The sequence below is a fragment of the Armigeres subalbatus genome, chromosome 2 (assembly GCF_024139115.2).
Source record: "Armigeres subalbatus isolate Guangzhou_Male chromosome 2, GZ_Asu_2, whole genome shotgun sequence".
NCBI classification, from domain to species: domain Eukaryota; kingdom Metazoa; phylum Arthropoda; class Insecta; order Diptera; family Culicidae; genus Armigeres; species Armigeres subalbatus.
The window spans coordinates 65,654,318-65,671,847 of record NC_085140.1 but is presented as its reverse complement, the minus strand read 5'-3'; the positions used below and the strand labels follow the sequence as shown (position 1 = coordinate 65,671,847).

Here is a 17,530-nt window from a genome sequence, read left to right as displayed (position 1 = left end):
TCGGTCTTGATTCTGCTATAACTAAGGGAAGGAGTGGAGAGCACTTGAAAAATTATTTCTCCTTCAGTTAATTTTCACAGTTACAAATATAAATCCGCAAGTTAGCCTTAGCTATATTTAAAAAAAATAGCGCTCAAAAAAGTGTATTAACGCTTTTTCCGAGTGGTACAATTTAGTCTGATTTGATCGCATCTTCTCTTATATACAGGGGTTAGACAAAAAGGTTGATATAGGCAAAATATTGTCGAATTTCAAATCAGCATAACTTTGCGTAGAATGATCCGATTTCGATGAACCGGGACATTCGGACGTGGGAACTCTTCTAGTATACTGTCTCCATGCAAAACCTCAGATTGGCCATTGGCCACCGGAGATGTTCGGGTTTTCCAAGGATATATTAAAAATGCATTTTTTTCTTCTGCTTGTCGTTTTATCTGACGTTTACTGCCATCATGTTTTATACCTTCCCTGGAAACTAGAACTAATATGCTGACCAATGCTGGCTGCAGATTGAAAATCCGTTAGGTATACGCAAAGATATGACCATTTTTGTAAAATCGGTACGGGATTGGCCATACATCCTGAACAAATGTCACTTTCGCAGAACACCCGGAACCTGTTACAGTCCTTGAAATGTATCTTTAATAAAGATCCTATATTCATCGTCTTGGGAAAATATGAATTTTGACACCCATATATGCATGGTTCCAGACGGTGCCAAAACCGGCCCCTCCTGGAAGGCCCTTGGAACCTGCTATAAAGGTGGCAGTGGACACTATCATTCTGGAAATGTTTCTGTAGAGTAGAGTGGGGCAAGAGTGCGCGTGGGGTAAGAGTACGTTTTCGATTTTTTGAAGTAACAAAAAAAGATAAACTAGCAGCACTGCATCAGTTTGACAGGTATTCTGGCCAACTATTATCATGTGTAATTGTAAACGATTTGAATAAACAACAAGGGAGATATGGAGTTAGATAACTTTTTGGTCATTTTGCTAAAAATAATTGGATTTTCGCAACTAGTATTTCATTACCATATATACGTTCAATCAGGTGAACATTATACCATTTCGATAACCTATTGTATAGAGTATTTTATGGTACAGAACACCAATCCGGTTGGTTTTCCAAGAAGTCAAAACCATTACTTGAATAATTTTTGGGACTGTGGGGTAAAAGTACGCAGGAACCGGTGGGGCAAGAGTACGCATATGAATCTTCAAGTTATGATGTCAAACCCGTATCTCCGGCCGAAATAAGACTTCTTCCAAAGCGTAAAGATCCACAACTAAGAAAAAAGGGACAAAATTCGAAATTATCACAAGTTTTTAGGATAAGTTGAAGTGATTCGGTGTTAGAAAGGACTTAGCGAACAAAGCACTGAAGCGAAATAATGAAATTGTATTAGGACTTGTTGTACACCTAAACATAGTACGAAAACATAATTTCATCTAAATGATAATTTCATTTAATCAAAAGAAACATTCATAAATTACGCAACGCTTAACTGGGAGGGGTTGTGAGTTGTGTGACGATCCATATAATTTTTAGAGGATTCATACAAATAGTGTAAGATAGGGGGGAGGGGTGATGAAATAGCCAAATTTTACGTTACGTGATTGGTAGACTTTCTTTAAGGAAAATGCCTTTGAATACGCCACGCGAAACCTGATATATATTTTTACCTCTGTAGTTTTTTGTATATATAAAAAACAATGGTTTTTCGTATGAAAGTGCACATTTTTAAGACCCCCTCCCCCTTTAAGAGTTGCGTAATCTTTAAACATTCCCTAATATATGCTCATTAAACATCAATTAAATGTTATTAACTCTTATTTGTGTTAATATATACTTAAAGCACATGATTGAATAAATGCGTACTCTTACACTCATCTAATGCGCACTTTTACCCCACCGGTGGGGTAAGAGTGCGTTTTTCACTTGTCTTGCAATAACGGTTCTACTAAAACGAATCTCAATAATTTCAATATTTTTTCCACTGGGTAACATAAAGGAAGAGTATATGAATCATCGACACTGATTTGATATGCAGAAGCTTGCTTAATAAGGGCCACATGATCGATTGAAAACTAAGTGCGTACTCTTGCCCCACTCTACTCTAATCATTGTCTCGCAAAGCTATGAAGTTAGATACTCATATTTGCATTATTCCGATATGTTATCATTCCATCATGTTCCCGGGACCCTTTTTCACGGAAATGGCCATTTCTCTGCGTAGATTTGATGGATTCTCGATATACAGCCACCATTCTGCCGTGATCCGACAAAGTGACGTATACGCCATTTTCCAAAAATTGTGTTAACGAGTAGTACTCATCGAACTCTTTAACAGAAAAATGGAAAACATGTATGTTGTAAAATAGCGCATACGTCACTTTTTCAGATTATACCAGCATTGGTCGGCATACTAGTTCTAGTTTTTGGAGAAAGCATAAAACATGATGAAAGTAAACGTCACATAAAATGACAAGCAGTGAAAAATATGCATCTTGAGCATACCTTCGGAAAACCCGGAACATCTCCGGTGCCCAAGGACCAATCTCAGGTTTTGCAGAGGGACAGTATACTAGAAGAGCATCCGCTTCTACTGGTCTTGATTTTATCAAAATCGGATTATTGTACGCAAAGTTATGATGATTTGAATTTCGACATAATTTTACCTAGAGGCCTGAATAAGAGAAACGCGGATAGGTACCTATGTGCCGCCAATCGAACCGTCAAAAAACAGCAGCCAATCGAGCAGGAGACCTGTCAAGCAGCCAAAATGTTGGCTCAAATACTGAAAACGGCTAAATTCGATTTTATGCCATTTTTAAATTAACACATTTCACTGCATTTTACATTAGTTTGCAATAATATATGCAAGTCATATAGCTTATGAAATTAAATTGCATTGTTTATTGGATTCTATTGTCATGTGATGTGGACACATTAAATAGCGGATTGTGAGATTTTATCTAGATAAACCATTTCTTCCTTTTCATGTGTTGCTCTTTGATGAAGAAGATTGAATGCAGTGTTGGCAGTCATATTTTCTATCCGCGTTTCTCTTATTCAGGCCTCTAATTTTACCTATCTAAACCTTTTTGTCTAACCCCTGTTATCTTGAATTATTTGTATTTAAGTTCTAATTACACGACAATTAGAAGAAGTGTTGTGCTTGGGGACAGTCTAAGCTGGCAGTTTGTCAGAGATTTTCTGTTTGCAATTTGAGTTGTTATTTATTTGTAATCAAGAGAGGCTAATGGAACTTAGATACATTTTGAGACAGAAGAAAAAGATCAAGCGTCTCCTCCAAGGCGAGCCGTGCTAAAGAGATTGATTGGCGATGCTGTTTTTTTCTACATAACACCGGAAGTAATTCTTTTCGGCGCAGGCATTCTATGCTTGGAATGTTACTCCACAAGTGTCTGTTACGAAATATTTATTTGGAATCCGTACATCGACACGGTGAAAGCATATAGGGTGTCCCAGTAAGTATAAGCAAAGATTTTAAATTTTAGATTTTAGTTTTTTTAATATAATATTTGGTATAAGCACGATTTGGAATAATAATATACTAAGTTGATTTTGGAGAAACAATCATTTTTGTTTCGTTTTTATGTCCTTTATTATATTTTACTACAATTCAGTGTCACATATCCGAGATCCATTTGATCATACGCCAAGAAGTGAAATTGAAGTGAATGCAGAGACCGATTGCCAACGATTTAGGCTACTTTTTTGTGATGGAGTCCGCTGCGTTAACATGCTTTCACAAATATGCCTTTGTCAGAACACAAAAAGTTTCAATTGAAATCGCCTGGAAACAGTTTATAGAATTCATCTCCTTGGGAAAGGATTCAACTCCGTGTGTTCTGTACCGTAATTGACTGATGTCAAATCTGGCCCAAACAGTGCTAGGTTATAATGTTTCCGGATCATGGACAGTAGCCATAACTTCAAAAATTCTCGAACAACTGTTATCGTGTCGATTGTTGCAAATGGATTTGAAAGTATTCCACGCTCACAAATTACTTACCAAATCATTGATTTTTTACATTTTTTTCGTAAAAATTGACTTAACAGTAAAAATTGACTGACTGTTGAACATCAAGATAAGTGATTGAAAAAAAGATCATTTTGTACGTGTTTTACGCACACACCTATATCATCGTGTAACTGAGTGGATTGACTTAAAGCATTGTAGGTTTAAGGCTTTAATGGATCTGTTTATACTATGTCTCGGACCTTCTAGGAAAAGTTTGTAATTGGGACGAACATATAGACTTTACGTACACTTAGTGTGCTTTGAGAAGGGCAAAATGGCCCACCCTAGCTATTTTAAGATTTTTTTGGAGATTAATTCTATTAGTCCAATGAAATGATTGAATAAAAGTTACTCAGATCAATAACAGTTTTGGTTTAATTATCATCACAATTGGTTTTACACTGAATTAAACATGAACCTTACATCTGAATCGCATCACAAAGTGCTCCGATGATCACATTTTCCATTTTTGCCATCTTCCTCAGTGAATGTTTGGTAAAGTGCTCCATTTTTGAAGTTTTCAAAGAAACTTATTCATTTGTTTTAAAATTAGAATTTTGAATTAATCCTAAAGAAATTCGAATCATTCCAATTAAATACTGTGGAATCTTTAAATTTTGCTATTCGATGTCGGCCATAGAATCTCATAATGGTTTTAAAATCACATTATTTCCTCGAATCTGTCAAATTTGTGCCTACCTTATTCAGTAACAATTTTCAAACTTACTTAATTTTTGAGTTGTGTTATTATTGTGAACAATATCCTTTCACGCGATAACGTTAAAATAAAGATAAATAACCCTGCTTAAAACCAATTCGATGGAGTTCTTCCTTTTATTAGATAACCAACATTCCGTGATACTTCAATTATAACATAAAAAATAAGTTAAGGACGAATCCGAAATAATTCACCTTGCGTTTTTGCTGGGATGAATCTTAATAAATTGTTGAGTTTTGAGTCTCTGAACTTCTGAATTGTGTAATTTTTGGAATGAATCGCCTGCTTTGAGCGTGCTTACAGCGGCACACTAGGAGTTAACTTTCTGAAATCAGTATGGCGAAATGCATCTAAGGTTCGATTTCTCAAAATTAAGCACTTTAATCGAAAAAATATTTGGTAGGCGTTGTAGCGGACACCATCCCTCATAACCGGTACCAAATAGTTTTTCATGAAAAGTTCCTAATTTTGAGGAAACCAGCGTTAGATGTCTTTCGCCATACAAATTTCTGGCGGTTAACTCTTGCTGGCTATTTGGTGCATATACTATAGCGCCTGGATGTGGCTGCGGCGGGTAGAAAATCAGCCACTGCCAATAATTCATTCTGGTGATTCCTCTAGTAAAGTAATACAACCAATGGCTAATCCGATAAGAAACAGAAAAACATAAACAGCTCTCAGCGACCTGTCACAATCGACTTATGAAGTTAGCCACATGCCTTAGCCGCTCGTTCAAAATCTGCTGACCACATGTGGACTAGGCGCACAGCATCCTCGGTTTGTCTCGCAAGTCGCAGCGACGGAAGTTTATTTTCATTCGGCACCTCTGAGCTGCACTTCCTCCACCCTGTGCACGCAGCGCTGTACCTACAGACGAAGGCTGCTACAGCACAACGAAGCTCGCGGTCAGTGTCCTCTCCCGATTTTCGTTTTTGAAATTCTAAATTATCGCGTGGCGCATTTTTTTCGCAGTAGGTAGGTCTCTTTGGTTACTGATGCGATCTTGAAATCATGGCATGTTATGATTGGTGTTGCATATTGCAGAGTCTTCTATTTATAGACGGCATTCAACGTATGTACAACCGTCTCTTTCAATGAACATTCATAGTAGACTAAGTAACCTAAAGGTGGAGAAAATAAGAGCGCAACGATCCAAATGTCATCACATTATTTATTATCATTTTTGAAATTCGTGCCGCCACGTAATGTAGAGAAGGATTGAGTATCTGAATAAGCTAGGAGAAATGTCAAAAAAGAAAAAGTAGAATCACGAAAAAAAATCCACAGCGAGATATGGGATGCAATTTTTTAAATAATTTTAAAAATTTCAAAATGATATGTATTTGAAAATAATTTTGAGCACCGGGTTAGACTTTTGATTATCTATATTGTAAATATATTAATTTGATTGTTCTTAATAATAAATGTTTTTCTCGAATTGATCGCGGAAAAGGTACTATTTTTTATGTTTATTGAATTTATAATCTCGTGCAATAAACCATTTAAAAAAAAAACTCAGCTCGTATTTTTTAAAATTATTTTGAATTCCGTTTTCTATACCTTGCCATGGTAAATTTTAATGATTCTACTTTTTCTCTAATGACAGCATTCATCCGGTTCTCCTATCCAATAGCACGTGCAATTTGTATTGCGGATAAATTTTGATTATTCATCTCTGTACATTAGAGTGATTCAAATTTTGACTTTTTCGCTCCCCTATGCTTCAACGATGACCTTTGCTGTTTTATTAATCCTCCTAAATTTTTAGCTGATTTGGATGTAACTAGACTGAGCACGAGCAGTTTGAAGTTTGTATGGCAATTACTATAGAAATCGTCAATAAAGCAAAAGACCGTTCCGTGTTGCAAGCCATCAAATATTCAAATGTAATCAACCCGATGACTTCATAGAATACTTTCTTAGTTATAGGACAGTTGTTGTTGCGAAGTGATCTGACTTTTGTAAACAACGTTATAAAGAAAACAAAAATGCTCATTATTGATATTGATGTTATTCTTTTACGTGTTAAATTGAATTTACCACGATTCAGTATTTCCCCAATAACTTTTCTTACAAGCAAGGAATCGTTTCGCAACAAAGACGACCAGTTTCATTGCAAAATTTTCTAAGTTGCCAATAAAGTCGTATATTTTTAGAACTTAATGAGTAACGTTGCGGAACGGTTTTCCCCAAAAGTGACTGTTTTCATAGTAATTTTCATACAAACTTCAAACTGCTTGTGCTCAGTCTAGTTACATCCAAATCAGCTAGAAATTTAGGAGGATTAATAAAACAGCAAAGGTCATCGTTTAAGCATAGGGGAGCGAAAAAGTCAAAATTTGAATCACTCTACTGTACATATATTCATCTGTATATTCATCTCTGTTTTTTATTTGGCTAAATCATGTTATGAACTTCTGACCACACCACTGACCATTTGTTATTTTGAATGGGTTAATCCAGTTCATCCGGGATACTGTTCCAGTTCTTAATGTTATTGTACCCAAATTCATCCTATTCATAAAAATAAAGGAATAAAAAGCAAATTTATTCGTTTTTATTTTCGAACGTTTTAGTAGTGATGCCTGATCAGTGATCACACATGTTTAACATAAAATAATCGACGAAATAGGTTGAATTGTTTTCTTTCCAGAGGAGTAAAATTTTGCCATTCTCGTACAACAAAGTTGTACCGAAAGGCTATAGGATTACTCCAAAATATATGTATGAATTTTGTAGACACTCTTTTTGAAACTTAGCATTACCCGATTTACTCGCAATCGCAACAAGTTGCATTCTATACAAAGAATGCGGTGTCATTGTTTGCTATTGCGATTGGAATTATATTGAAAAATCTTTGTTTCTCCCAAAGTCCCCTCTCGGAAAAAAATCAGAATCGAATTCGACCTTTCTAATGTAATCGACGTTTCTAATGCAAATCTAAAAATTTATCAATATACGCTGCCGCATCCACAAACCTTGGAACACTTACCCTATACAAATGCGACTGATTTGGTTCGGTGCCATTCAACACGATGTGCAAAACAAACGCCGCATCCATCCTGTTGGCCAATATCCATCGTTTGGCGGCGGCCCGGGTAAGACAAGTAGGTAGGTGGCGACAGTGGCATTCGCAATGTGGGTCTCGGGAGCGTCGGGAATTTGAGCGCAGCACATGAACGATGATGGGATGCGCAACGGGGTAGCGCTTGTTTGTTTATCGTTAGTTAGCATGAACCGAGCCCGCCCGACAGCGCGACGCGACGTAAAATGCGCTAGGCTTTGTTTTTCGATGTGTGTTGTTTAGTAGCTGCCGTGGTAATAGTAGTGGTGTTGTTCGCTGGGCAAGCAGTGGCGGCTATATAGAGCGGCAATGGTTGCGGTGCTTCGCCCCGCGTCAATTATTTTTATCGCCATTTCGAGGCAACGACGATTAACACGGTTGATTGAACTTGTAATGTCGCAGCCGAGTGCTGTTGGCTTGAACTGATCCACGTGGTCGCATAGTTGTATAATGATGGATAGATTCACATTTACTGATGAGATGAATGTTCTCTTTTTCTTTTACAGAACATGGAAACAATGCAAGAGGCAGCTTCTCCGCAAGATCCCTCGCAACCAGCGACAGATCCATTAGCGATTGGCGACAACCCTGAACAACAAGAATCAAGTTCCGCAGACATGGGACCACCGCCGTGCATGGAACTGGAGTCAACCAAAGAGGCTACACCTGTTCAACCACTGGAGACACCCAGACCACAGGCTACAGATGCTCAACCACCGGTCGCCCAAAGCCCGCCTGTTGAATCGTCTTCCTCAGAAATGGTAACGGTCAACACTTTAGATCATGTTATAAAATCACCAACCAATCAGGAGCCTTCAGTTGATCCACTGGCTCCGAGTGAAGCTTCTACACAAATAGCATCAGAGGAATGTCAAAGAGCGGAGCTAAACACGACTGTCGAAGAACCTTCTAATACTAGTGAATTCCAACCGGAGTGCTCAGTTCAGGAAAACATTAGCAATGTAAGCAGTAGTGATAACGCAGTTCATGCCCAACAGGAACAAATATCCAAGCAAGACGCCTCGACTAATGCTCAACCAACTTCATCAGAAAAGCCCATGGAGACTGCGACGGAAGCTTCGAAGCTGTTCAGCTCTCCAAACGAGGTTGCCTCAGGCAGTAACAGTAGCAGTAGTACTAATAATACCAACAGTTTTACCGCCGGCAGCAACAGTAGTAGTAATATCGGAAGCAGCCTCGGCATCCGGAATGCCGTCACTAGTGATAATAGTCTAAAAATCAACGGTATTAGTGATCTTAGTATACTTGATGTTACCCAAGGTAACGATGACGAGATTGAAGTGAAAGTCGAAGGTGGTAGTCTTATGCACAAAGTGATAAAGTTTTCCCTGCTGAATGGGATGCAGGACAGTAGTAAACGGCTAGAGAATAGTAGATTGATTATGAGTGGTGTAGGTAGCAATCCCACCATTGAAAAGACTCTGGCTACGACTTCGTCCCTTGGCAGAACGGCCCTTGGAGGAGGCCCTTTCAGGCAAAGTGATAAAGCAAAAGAAGAAGGTTTTAAGGGCGGTGGTAGCTCTCCATTAGACAGTTCCAAAACTACGCCTCCTGCCTGCTCCAGCGTTCGACCCGAATCCGCGGAGTCGAGTTCATCGCCGAGCAGCTCTAACAGTAACAGTTGTGACAGTGGAACTAATGTGAACAATAGTGACAGTTTTGATTCGAAAACGAACCGGACAGAGGAACCCAGGGAACAGATGGGACATTCTGTAGATAGTAACGTCAGCAGTGGCACCAATGTTGAAAATGTTCGCGATGAAAATGTTAGTGATACTTACAGCAAAAGTACGTCGTTAGATTTCCGAGAATGGCCTCAAACTAGCACTGGTTCAACAGTTCCTGCTGCAAGCAGTTCTACTGCTTCAACCCCTATGGATTCGGGTGCTGTAGTTAGTACCGCAGCTTCTAAGGATCTATCAAATACCACCAAGGAGACTGATCAATCTATAAACTCAAGCGATGCTGTTCCTCCAGCAAAGCGTCCGAAAGCTATGTATTACGCAGATTTGCCAGACTTCAGCAAGCCAATGTTATCTACATCGAGTCTGACATCAACCAACGCTGCAACAACTACGTCTGGTGGGGACCGCTTTAACACTGCTTCAACCAAAGGTCTAAGCCAGCTTCAGATGAAGACTCCTGACTTCAGTCGAATAATTAGTCCTCAATCAAGCACTATCACAAATCCTCCTACATCTGCTCTGACATCACCATCACAAGTATCCACTACCACTGCGAGATCTCATGAGCTGCAGATAGCTAACCCAGATTTTTCTAAAGGTTTCGCATCCAAACCACAGCCGTCAATGCCAACAACCTCGTTGGCAACGTCTTCCAGGGTAGATGAACGATCCTCTCATCTAAATCCCGCTTCGTTTGCTGAAATCAGCAAACAAAGAAATTATATTAGTGATCTGCAGCTAAAAAATCCATCCTTCTCAGAGAGCGTAGCGTTACAACAAACGGTCATGAAAACACCATCATCCAGCATTCCGCCACAAGGACAATCGAATCTCAATAGTTACAGGATAGAAAAACCACCCGCTCAGACATCTAAGCCGTATTCACCTAACATGTATCGGCAGGAAACGCCTGCTCAAGTTCAGCTCGAAGAACCCAAAGCCCACGTTATTCACAAGGCAGCCAGTAATTCAGAGACGTCGAAACCTTGGAATCCTGCCTTGGAATATTCTCCCAAACAATACAATCAACTGAACGAAAAAGATCGTTACTCCAATACCTACCCAACAGCACCTAAAGCCCCTCCTCCTCTAACCGGTGAACCTTCTGGGCAATCTTACCCGGGATATCCAATTTACCCACCCAACAAAGGCAAGGAGCAGGCTCCTCCGTCTGTGCCGGTAACGCATCCGGGTGGAATTATCGTCAACAATGTTAAGACGTACTACCCTGAGCAACATCAACCGTTGCCCAAATCGAAAGATCTGGAATTCCGGTTGGAACACAAGGAAAAACAACTCCGTCAAGAAGGCACAATCATAACACTCAAAACTAGCGACAATCGCCCATCGACCAGTAGTCAACCACCAGCTCAAAATCCCCACTATCCACAACAGCCGTACCACGCTTCGCGATCACTGTCACCAGCTACAGAGCGGCGCAACGAAACTCAAGAGATTTTGTATCGTGACTTTAAGCTCAAACAATCGTACGAGATGCCACCACAGTCTTCAATGAGAATGCCAATGCCCAATAGGCAGCAGGAAGAAGCTCGAGCTCGGGTTAGTCAAGAACATACCCTCCATAGAGATCGATCACCATATGATCCGTACTATCGCCCTCAAGCTGTCCACCAAAACCCACCTGTTGCTAAATATTATCCCCCGCCCGAGCACCACAAACAGTCCGTTAGTCCAGCTTCATCGGCTACACCCTCTCCTACACCGATCCATGCGCAGAATCGCAGTCCTGTGCCGATCCCTTGCAAACCCCCGCAATCTGGACCAAGCGGTATGATGCATCCACCATCAAACTGGCCCAGCCAAAGCCGTGCAATCCCCAGTCCTCATGGAAGCTCCACTTCTTCCCCATCATCCGCTCCACCTTCAGTCAGCCCGAACCAATACATTCAGCAGAAAAACTCTCCTAGTCCGGTGCATTCCTATGGACCACAGCCTAGTCAGAGTCAAGTCTACAAATCGCCTAGTCCTTCGTCATCTTCCTCCTCGTCTCCATACACGGGACATACAGTACCCGGTCCGGTAACCAAGTACACACAGTACTATCCGTGCGGAAATGGAGAACGCGTGGTAAGCATTGAAATAAACAAAGAAACCTACAAACCAGGTTACAAGGAGCTAGATTTTAACATGGAACAGAAGTTTGCTGAAGTCTACCAGGCGCATGAAATGAAAGAAAAACAAGCTAAAGCAGCAACTAAGCCTGTCGATCCACATAGGTCACAACCATACCCAAGCGCATCAACAGATTACGCTTACCGGCAAGCTCCTTATAAGCCGACCGATGGCAGACCTCAGGAAGTTTATCGAGATGAATACGGAAGATCTCGATCGGTTTCAACAACCGCGACCCATCCTCAAGCTTCTCGTTACCCACAGCAGGAAAATGCCAGCTACGGCCAATATTACCAGCAGCGTGTTGGTGCAGACATGGAAATGCGAAAATCTGAAGCTACTCAGCCTTACAAACCATCCAGCAGGGATCCTTCGCCGGCGCAAAGGTATGGATCAAGTGAATCGCTTTACCACCACTCAAAACAGCCAGAGTACCACCCAACGCAAGCTTCTACTTCCAAAGCGCCGCCTCCTCCTCCTCATCATTCGATGTATCCTCCTTCAGCGAATGAACCTCACGGACCGCCTTCGCAATACGGTTCTGTGGGTAAAAGTCTTTACCCAAGTTCACCATATGAACGACCTCCAGAAAATCCATCTGTGATAAGCAACACATACAGTCAAGATCGTGCTTCGACGACCAGACCTCCGTACCCAGATATGAGGCACCACCCTTCCGTCGATCACTACCCGCCAACAGGGCATGCATATCAACCAGCACCACCTCCTGCCAAAACAGCTTCCACACATCCTAACCCGCATCTTCCGAATCAGGCGCCACCAATGCCTTCATCCAGTAGGGATAACCGAGGCTCTACAGCATGGCGCTACCAACAGCAGCAACCTCTTGCTCCGCAACCTGGACCATCAGGCTACAACCATGATCGACCTCCACAACCCCCACGTGATGAACGCCAAAATCCTGTGATTCAACAGCCTGTCAGTAAAAATATTCCTGTCAAAGTAATCGCTACCGTGAACCCTACACAAGCAGTACCTACTTCTACGACGATTGCACCCGCAACCAGCACCACCAAGCGTGAATCTCCACTTGATTTATCGGTGAAAACAGTAAAAACTAAGGCCGACTCCACAGGTTGTGACGACTATAGTCAAAGCAGTAAGAATCGCGATGGTCTGCCTAAAGTTAACTTCAACCCGAATTTTAAAAAGCACATTCCAAGCATGCCAGAGCGACAACCTCAGGACATTCGGATGCCGCTTCCTGCGCAGCCATCACAACCGTATCATCCTCATATAGCTAGAGAACCTCAACCAATTCCTCCACATCACCCGCAAATGCAAACGGCCGGGCCATCGTCTAAATCGTCTCCAGCCGTACCTCCTCATCATGATCATCGCCAAATGCCTGTGATCGGATCGGCGATTCCTCCAGGGTATGACAAAAAGACAGATGCCTACATGTCAGCTAATTATAGAGCTGTTGGGGGACCCTCCGAAATTCCTCGAGATGCGCGATATCCTCCAGACAACCGATATCAAACTCAACCACAACAGTCACGATCCATTCATCCGGATCATCGCGAACAACAGGCGTATAAGGCACCACCATCTGGAGCGTCTTATCCTCCACGGTTGCCACCTGGGCCACCTATGCCTCCACATCAGTATCCAAATATGCCTCCTAAATCAGAGCCCTACTATCCAGGAAGCTCAAAACCACCTGTTTCGGCCACAAGCCGAAGTGTCTATTATCCGCCGCATGAAATGGCACGCAGTAGTAAGCACTCATCAGGTGGGCCAAAGCTTTCGTTGGATGACCCTCGAATAGAAGATCGTAGATTTGTGGAAAGTATGCTCAAAAAGCAAGCATCTCCTTCGGCCGAGGTCATAGCAGATCTACAGGCAGGAAAGTTCTCTACTAGAATACCATCTGCTTTAGCGCCAGCCAAGAAACGTCCCGCAGAAACTATTCCAAAGACTTCTCCACCGAAAGCACCTCGCCTAGACGAACCAAATTTGCATCGGCCGTACGAAAGCAATTATCGCTACCCACCACATCCGGGTCCAGCAGCTCCAAGAGACTATTATCCAGTACCGATCAAACATGAGCCAGCCAGCCCGCAACCTGCCGGAGTGTATTATTCAGAAAAACGTTCAGAGATGCCGTCGATTACGCGTGGTGTACTGCATCCGCCGCAAAATCAACCGTCAACTTCCATGGCAAATCACTCAGTTCTTCAACCCAATACTCAACATAATACTCATCCAATAAATTCCCATACATCGGTTATCACTAGTTACCACGCTCCCGTCAGCAGACCGGAAATACCAAGGCCTCAAGAGGAGGGACCTAGTCAGCGGGAGTACCACCAACAACCCCCGCATGGTCAGTTAGATGAGCGAATATATTATCCAAAGCCGGAGCCCTTTCGTCAAGGCCACGGTGATCCAAAGTACTTTGGGTCATCGTTAGACAAAACCCCATCAGCGATAAAAAATGCTAGCGAAATGATGAACAACCAATATCAACAGCCACCAGCAGGGCATGTGCAATCGCATATTCAATACAGTGGGCAAAAACCACAAGCGCCTTCATCTTCCCAACCTCAGGCAATTCAACACTATAACCGTTCGGAGGTTCTACAAAGTCCCCCACGGTCTGACTACTTCAGTTCTTCAAATCATGCGCAATCCAAATCCCACAGCGTCATCGGAGCACACCAGAATAGGTCATATGAAAATTTACCTCCTTTGATCAGCGATGGGCCTAAACCAAACATTGACCATCGGCCAACACCTCCACAGCTGCATTCAAGTCAGGAATCTCAGAGTCAAAGCTCTACTGCCCCATCCCCGCTACATCGGGGAGCCGATCAGTCCGTTATCTCCAAGCTCCGAACTAGTCTGGAGCAAAAAGAACGCTACAACCAACTACGCAAACAAAACAGTTCTGAAATGTCGGAAGAGGACTCCAAACCTCCAGAAATGAATTCGTTTCCACCATCACATTTCCGCTCCAAAGGCGCCATGAAGGCCTACACTCCAATTCCAAATTTTGACATGCCGCACTCGGCTCCCCAATCGGCCCAACAACCACCACCACCACTACCACTGCCTCCCGAACAAGCCGAACCATCACGTCCTTCAAGTCCCATCAAGCCTGAACCAGCGGAGTCCCTAAAAGACCCGCTTGAATTGCCCACAGAAATTGAAGGGCCGTCAGCGCTAGACATAAACGATTGGGGTAGCGCTTGTAACGAATTCGTGGAGCAACTGCAAACGGGAAAAAAGCGAGGTCGACGGAAACGAGGGATCGCTGGAAAATTTGAATCAGATCAGTTGACAACGATGACGGATGAAGGGTTCAGGGCCGATCTTCCCGGAGTAGCCAACAGTTCGCTGTCTGAAGTTCCACAAGAAGTACTTAAAAATGCAACGCTGGAAATAGGAGAGCGCGGTAGTACTAGCGACGAAGATAAACCACTTCAATTACTGAAACAGCAGTACAGTTCGACGGGGGAACTGAAGGAAGATCAGCTGCAGGTTTTGGAGAAAATAACTAAAGAAAAGCTCTCGGAGAAAATAGCACGGAATATGCGGGAGAAGCAGCGACTGGAGCAGGAGCAGAAGCATGAAGCTAAATTGGGGCAATGCAGTAGTTCGGAAGATGAGTCCGACACTAAACGGTTAGTGCAACGGTCCAAAATGCGAGCGAGGAAATTGAGGAACAGGTTGAGCGTTCCGCTCAAATCGTCCGATGTTAACACAGATGGAGAAGACGAAGAAGAGGAAGAGCAAGATCAAGCAAGGGATTTACGGAAACGAAAACGGCTGGTTCAGACATCATCTGAATCGGAGGCGGGAAGCAGTGTGAAAAGAATGAATCGTTGTCAAAATCAAGTGAAGCACGAGAATGGGACCGACTTGAGTTCAGATGAAGACGAATCAAAGTGTCCTGGTAAGAGAGGTACAACGACGCCGGAGGTGAAGTTGGAGAGTGTGAAGCAAGGGACTCAGTCTGACAGCGAATCTAATGATGTGAAGACTAAGGAATCAGTGAGCGGTGAGAAGAACTGTGAAGCGGAAGATGCATCTAGTGACAATGATTCGGAGAAAGATAAGAAGGAGGTCAAGAAAGGTGCTTTGAAAAAGGCTGTGAAGACTAGGACTACTTCCAAGTCCAGACTATTAGAGGAAGAATCGTCAGAAAGTGAGGAGTCAGTTGTTGAGGAGGAAACAATGACGCGTTCCAAAAGCAAATTGGAAATGGAGAAGCGTAGATCAAATAGCAAAGTTTTGCGAAACGATAAGATTGTAGGGAACTTTGTGAGAGAGCGAAAAAAGTCGGAAAACATCACACCACAGAAGAGCAAGAAAGTTAATCTGAAGTTAGAGGCTAGTAAGAAAAGAATCTTGGACAGTGAATCGGATTCAAAAACTACGGGTGTTAAAAAGCGAACCAGACAAACGTCGAAGCTGCAAACCACATCAGGGTCCGAAAGCTCCGAAGAAAGTGATGTAGAAACCGTGTCGGAGCGTTTGCGCTCGAGGAAGCAGAAATCTTCGGAAACATCGGCACCCTCTTCTGCCTCGAAGCGCGGTACCAGCCAAGATAACCGAACTCCTGCAAAAGGTCCAGCTGACAAAAAGAATGTAAAACTTGAGTCATCTAAAAGGCGGGGTCGTCATCCGAAAAAAACATCACAGGATTGTGCTTCGGCTAATACTAGCGAAAACTTCTACCCTGGGTGGGAAAAAGAGTTGTACGAGTTCAAGCGATCGATCAAAGTTCCACCCGAATTGATCACGATAGGGGGGAAGCAATATGTTCATCGAATATCAACATCCTTGCCGGACTTGGATTCTCATCACAGTGATGAGTCGGAGACCTTTTCGGAAATCGTAAAGAAAATCAACCAGAAAGAAGGTTCGTCGAACAAAAAGTTGAAAACCAAAGCTGCCGCTAAACAAGGTCAAAAGAGCAACATGATGACAAAAGAACAACAGCAAGAAGAAAAGAAATTGGTTGGAAACAAGAAATTCACGTCTATAATAGAACTTCTTCATGAACGAATCCTGCGACACGCCAAACAAGCAAAGGCAAAAAAGTCTAAGAACAAGGATGATAAAGAAACTCTGAAACCAAAGCAAGAGTTTGAGCTTCTTCCTACGCCTGGGGCTGAAAGTGAAGCGTTGTTCAACCGCAAGAAGAAGTCCCTTTTCGATACGGCCATTTTCAAGTCACGCACCCGAACCGGCCAAAAGGTTATGCAAAGCAAAGAGATCATTCGAGAGGTTTTCGGTGGAGACGACGAACGACCTCAATCGGCACCACCCTTGACATGCGTGCAGGAACTAAGGAACATCACTTACGACGAGATGTATAACGAAATGTTAACGAAAAGTCTTAACGTAGCTGAATTTCTCCGCGCACAAAAGAAAGCCGAAGAGGAGCGCGCAGTGGCATCAGGATCTGGTCTCTCACGGCCAGCACTGAAAATGAAACTCGAAGACTTGGATGACGAAACCCAGGATAGTGTGCTGCTGAAAGATTCGGAGCGGATTACCGAGGAAGGGGATACGCCATCGGTTGCGTCCGAACGGGATCTGGCAACCCCGTTATCGTTCAAAGGTAGCGGAAAGAAGAAGACCCACAAAAGCCGTCGTAAGGGGAGTTCTGGCTTCGACTATATTCGGAAAAAGAAGAAACCTGTTGTGAACAATGGCGAAAATAGTACTCCGGTGGTGCCAAAGAAGAAAGTTGTTTCGGTTTTTGAGAATTTGGAGTCGAAAGATGAGTCACACATCAACAAAGAAATTCGGAGTTGGGTGTTGAACAAGGGAGTTGGCGAGAGTGTGATGCACAGAGCTGCAAGACTTGGATATACGGTAGGTAT

General features: G+C 42.6%; 1 protein-coding gene across 1 annotated transcript in view; it reads left to right on the top strand.

Annotated features, from left to right (window-relative positions):
* LOC134208777 (uncharacterized) overlaps positions 1-17,530 on the top strand; it is a 139,383-nt gene that overhangs the window by 104,120 nt on the left and 17,733 nt on the right. The window contains exon 3 of the mRNA XM_062684708.1: positions 8,337-17,522. Within this exon, the coding sequence (XP_062540692.1) occupies positions 8,340-17,522 (9,183 nt within the window). The 5' untranslated portion in view covers positions 8,337-8,339. The remainder of the gene's footprint in view (positions 1-8,336; positions 17,523-17,530) is intronic.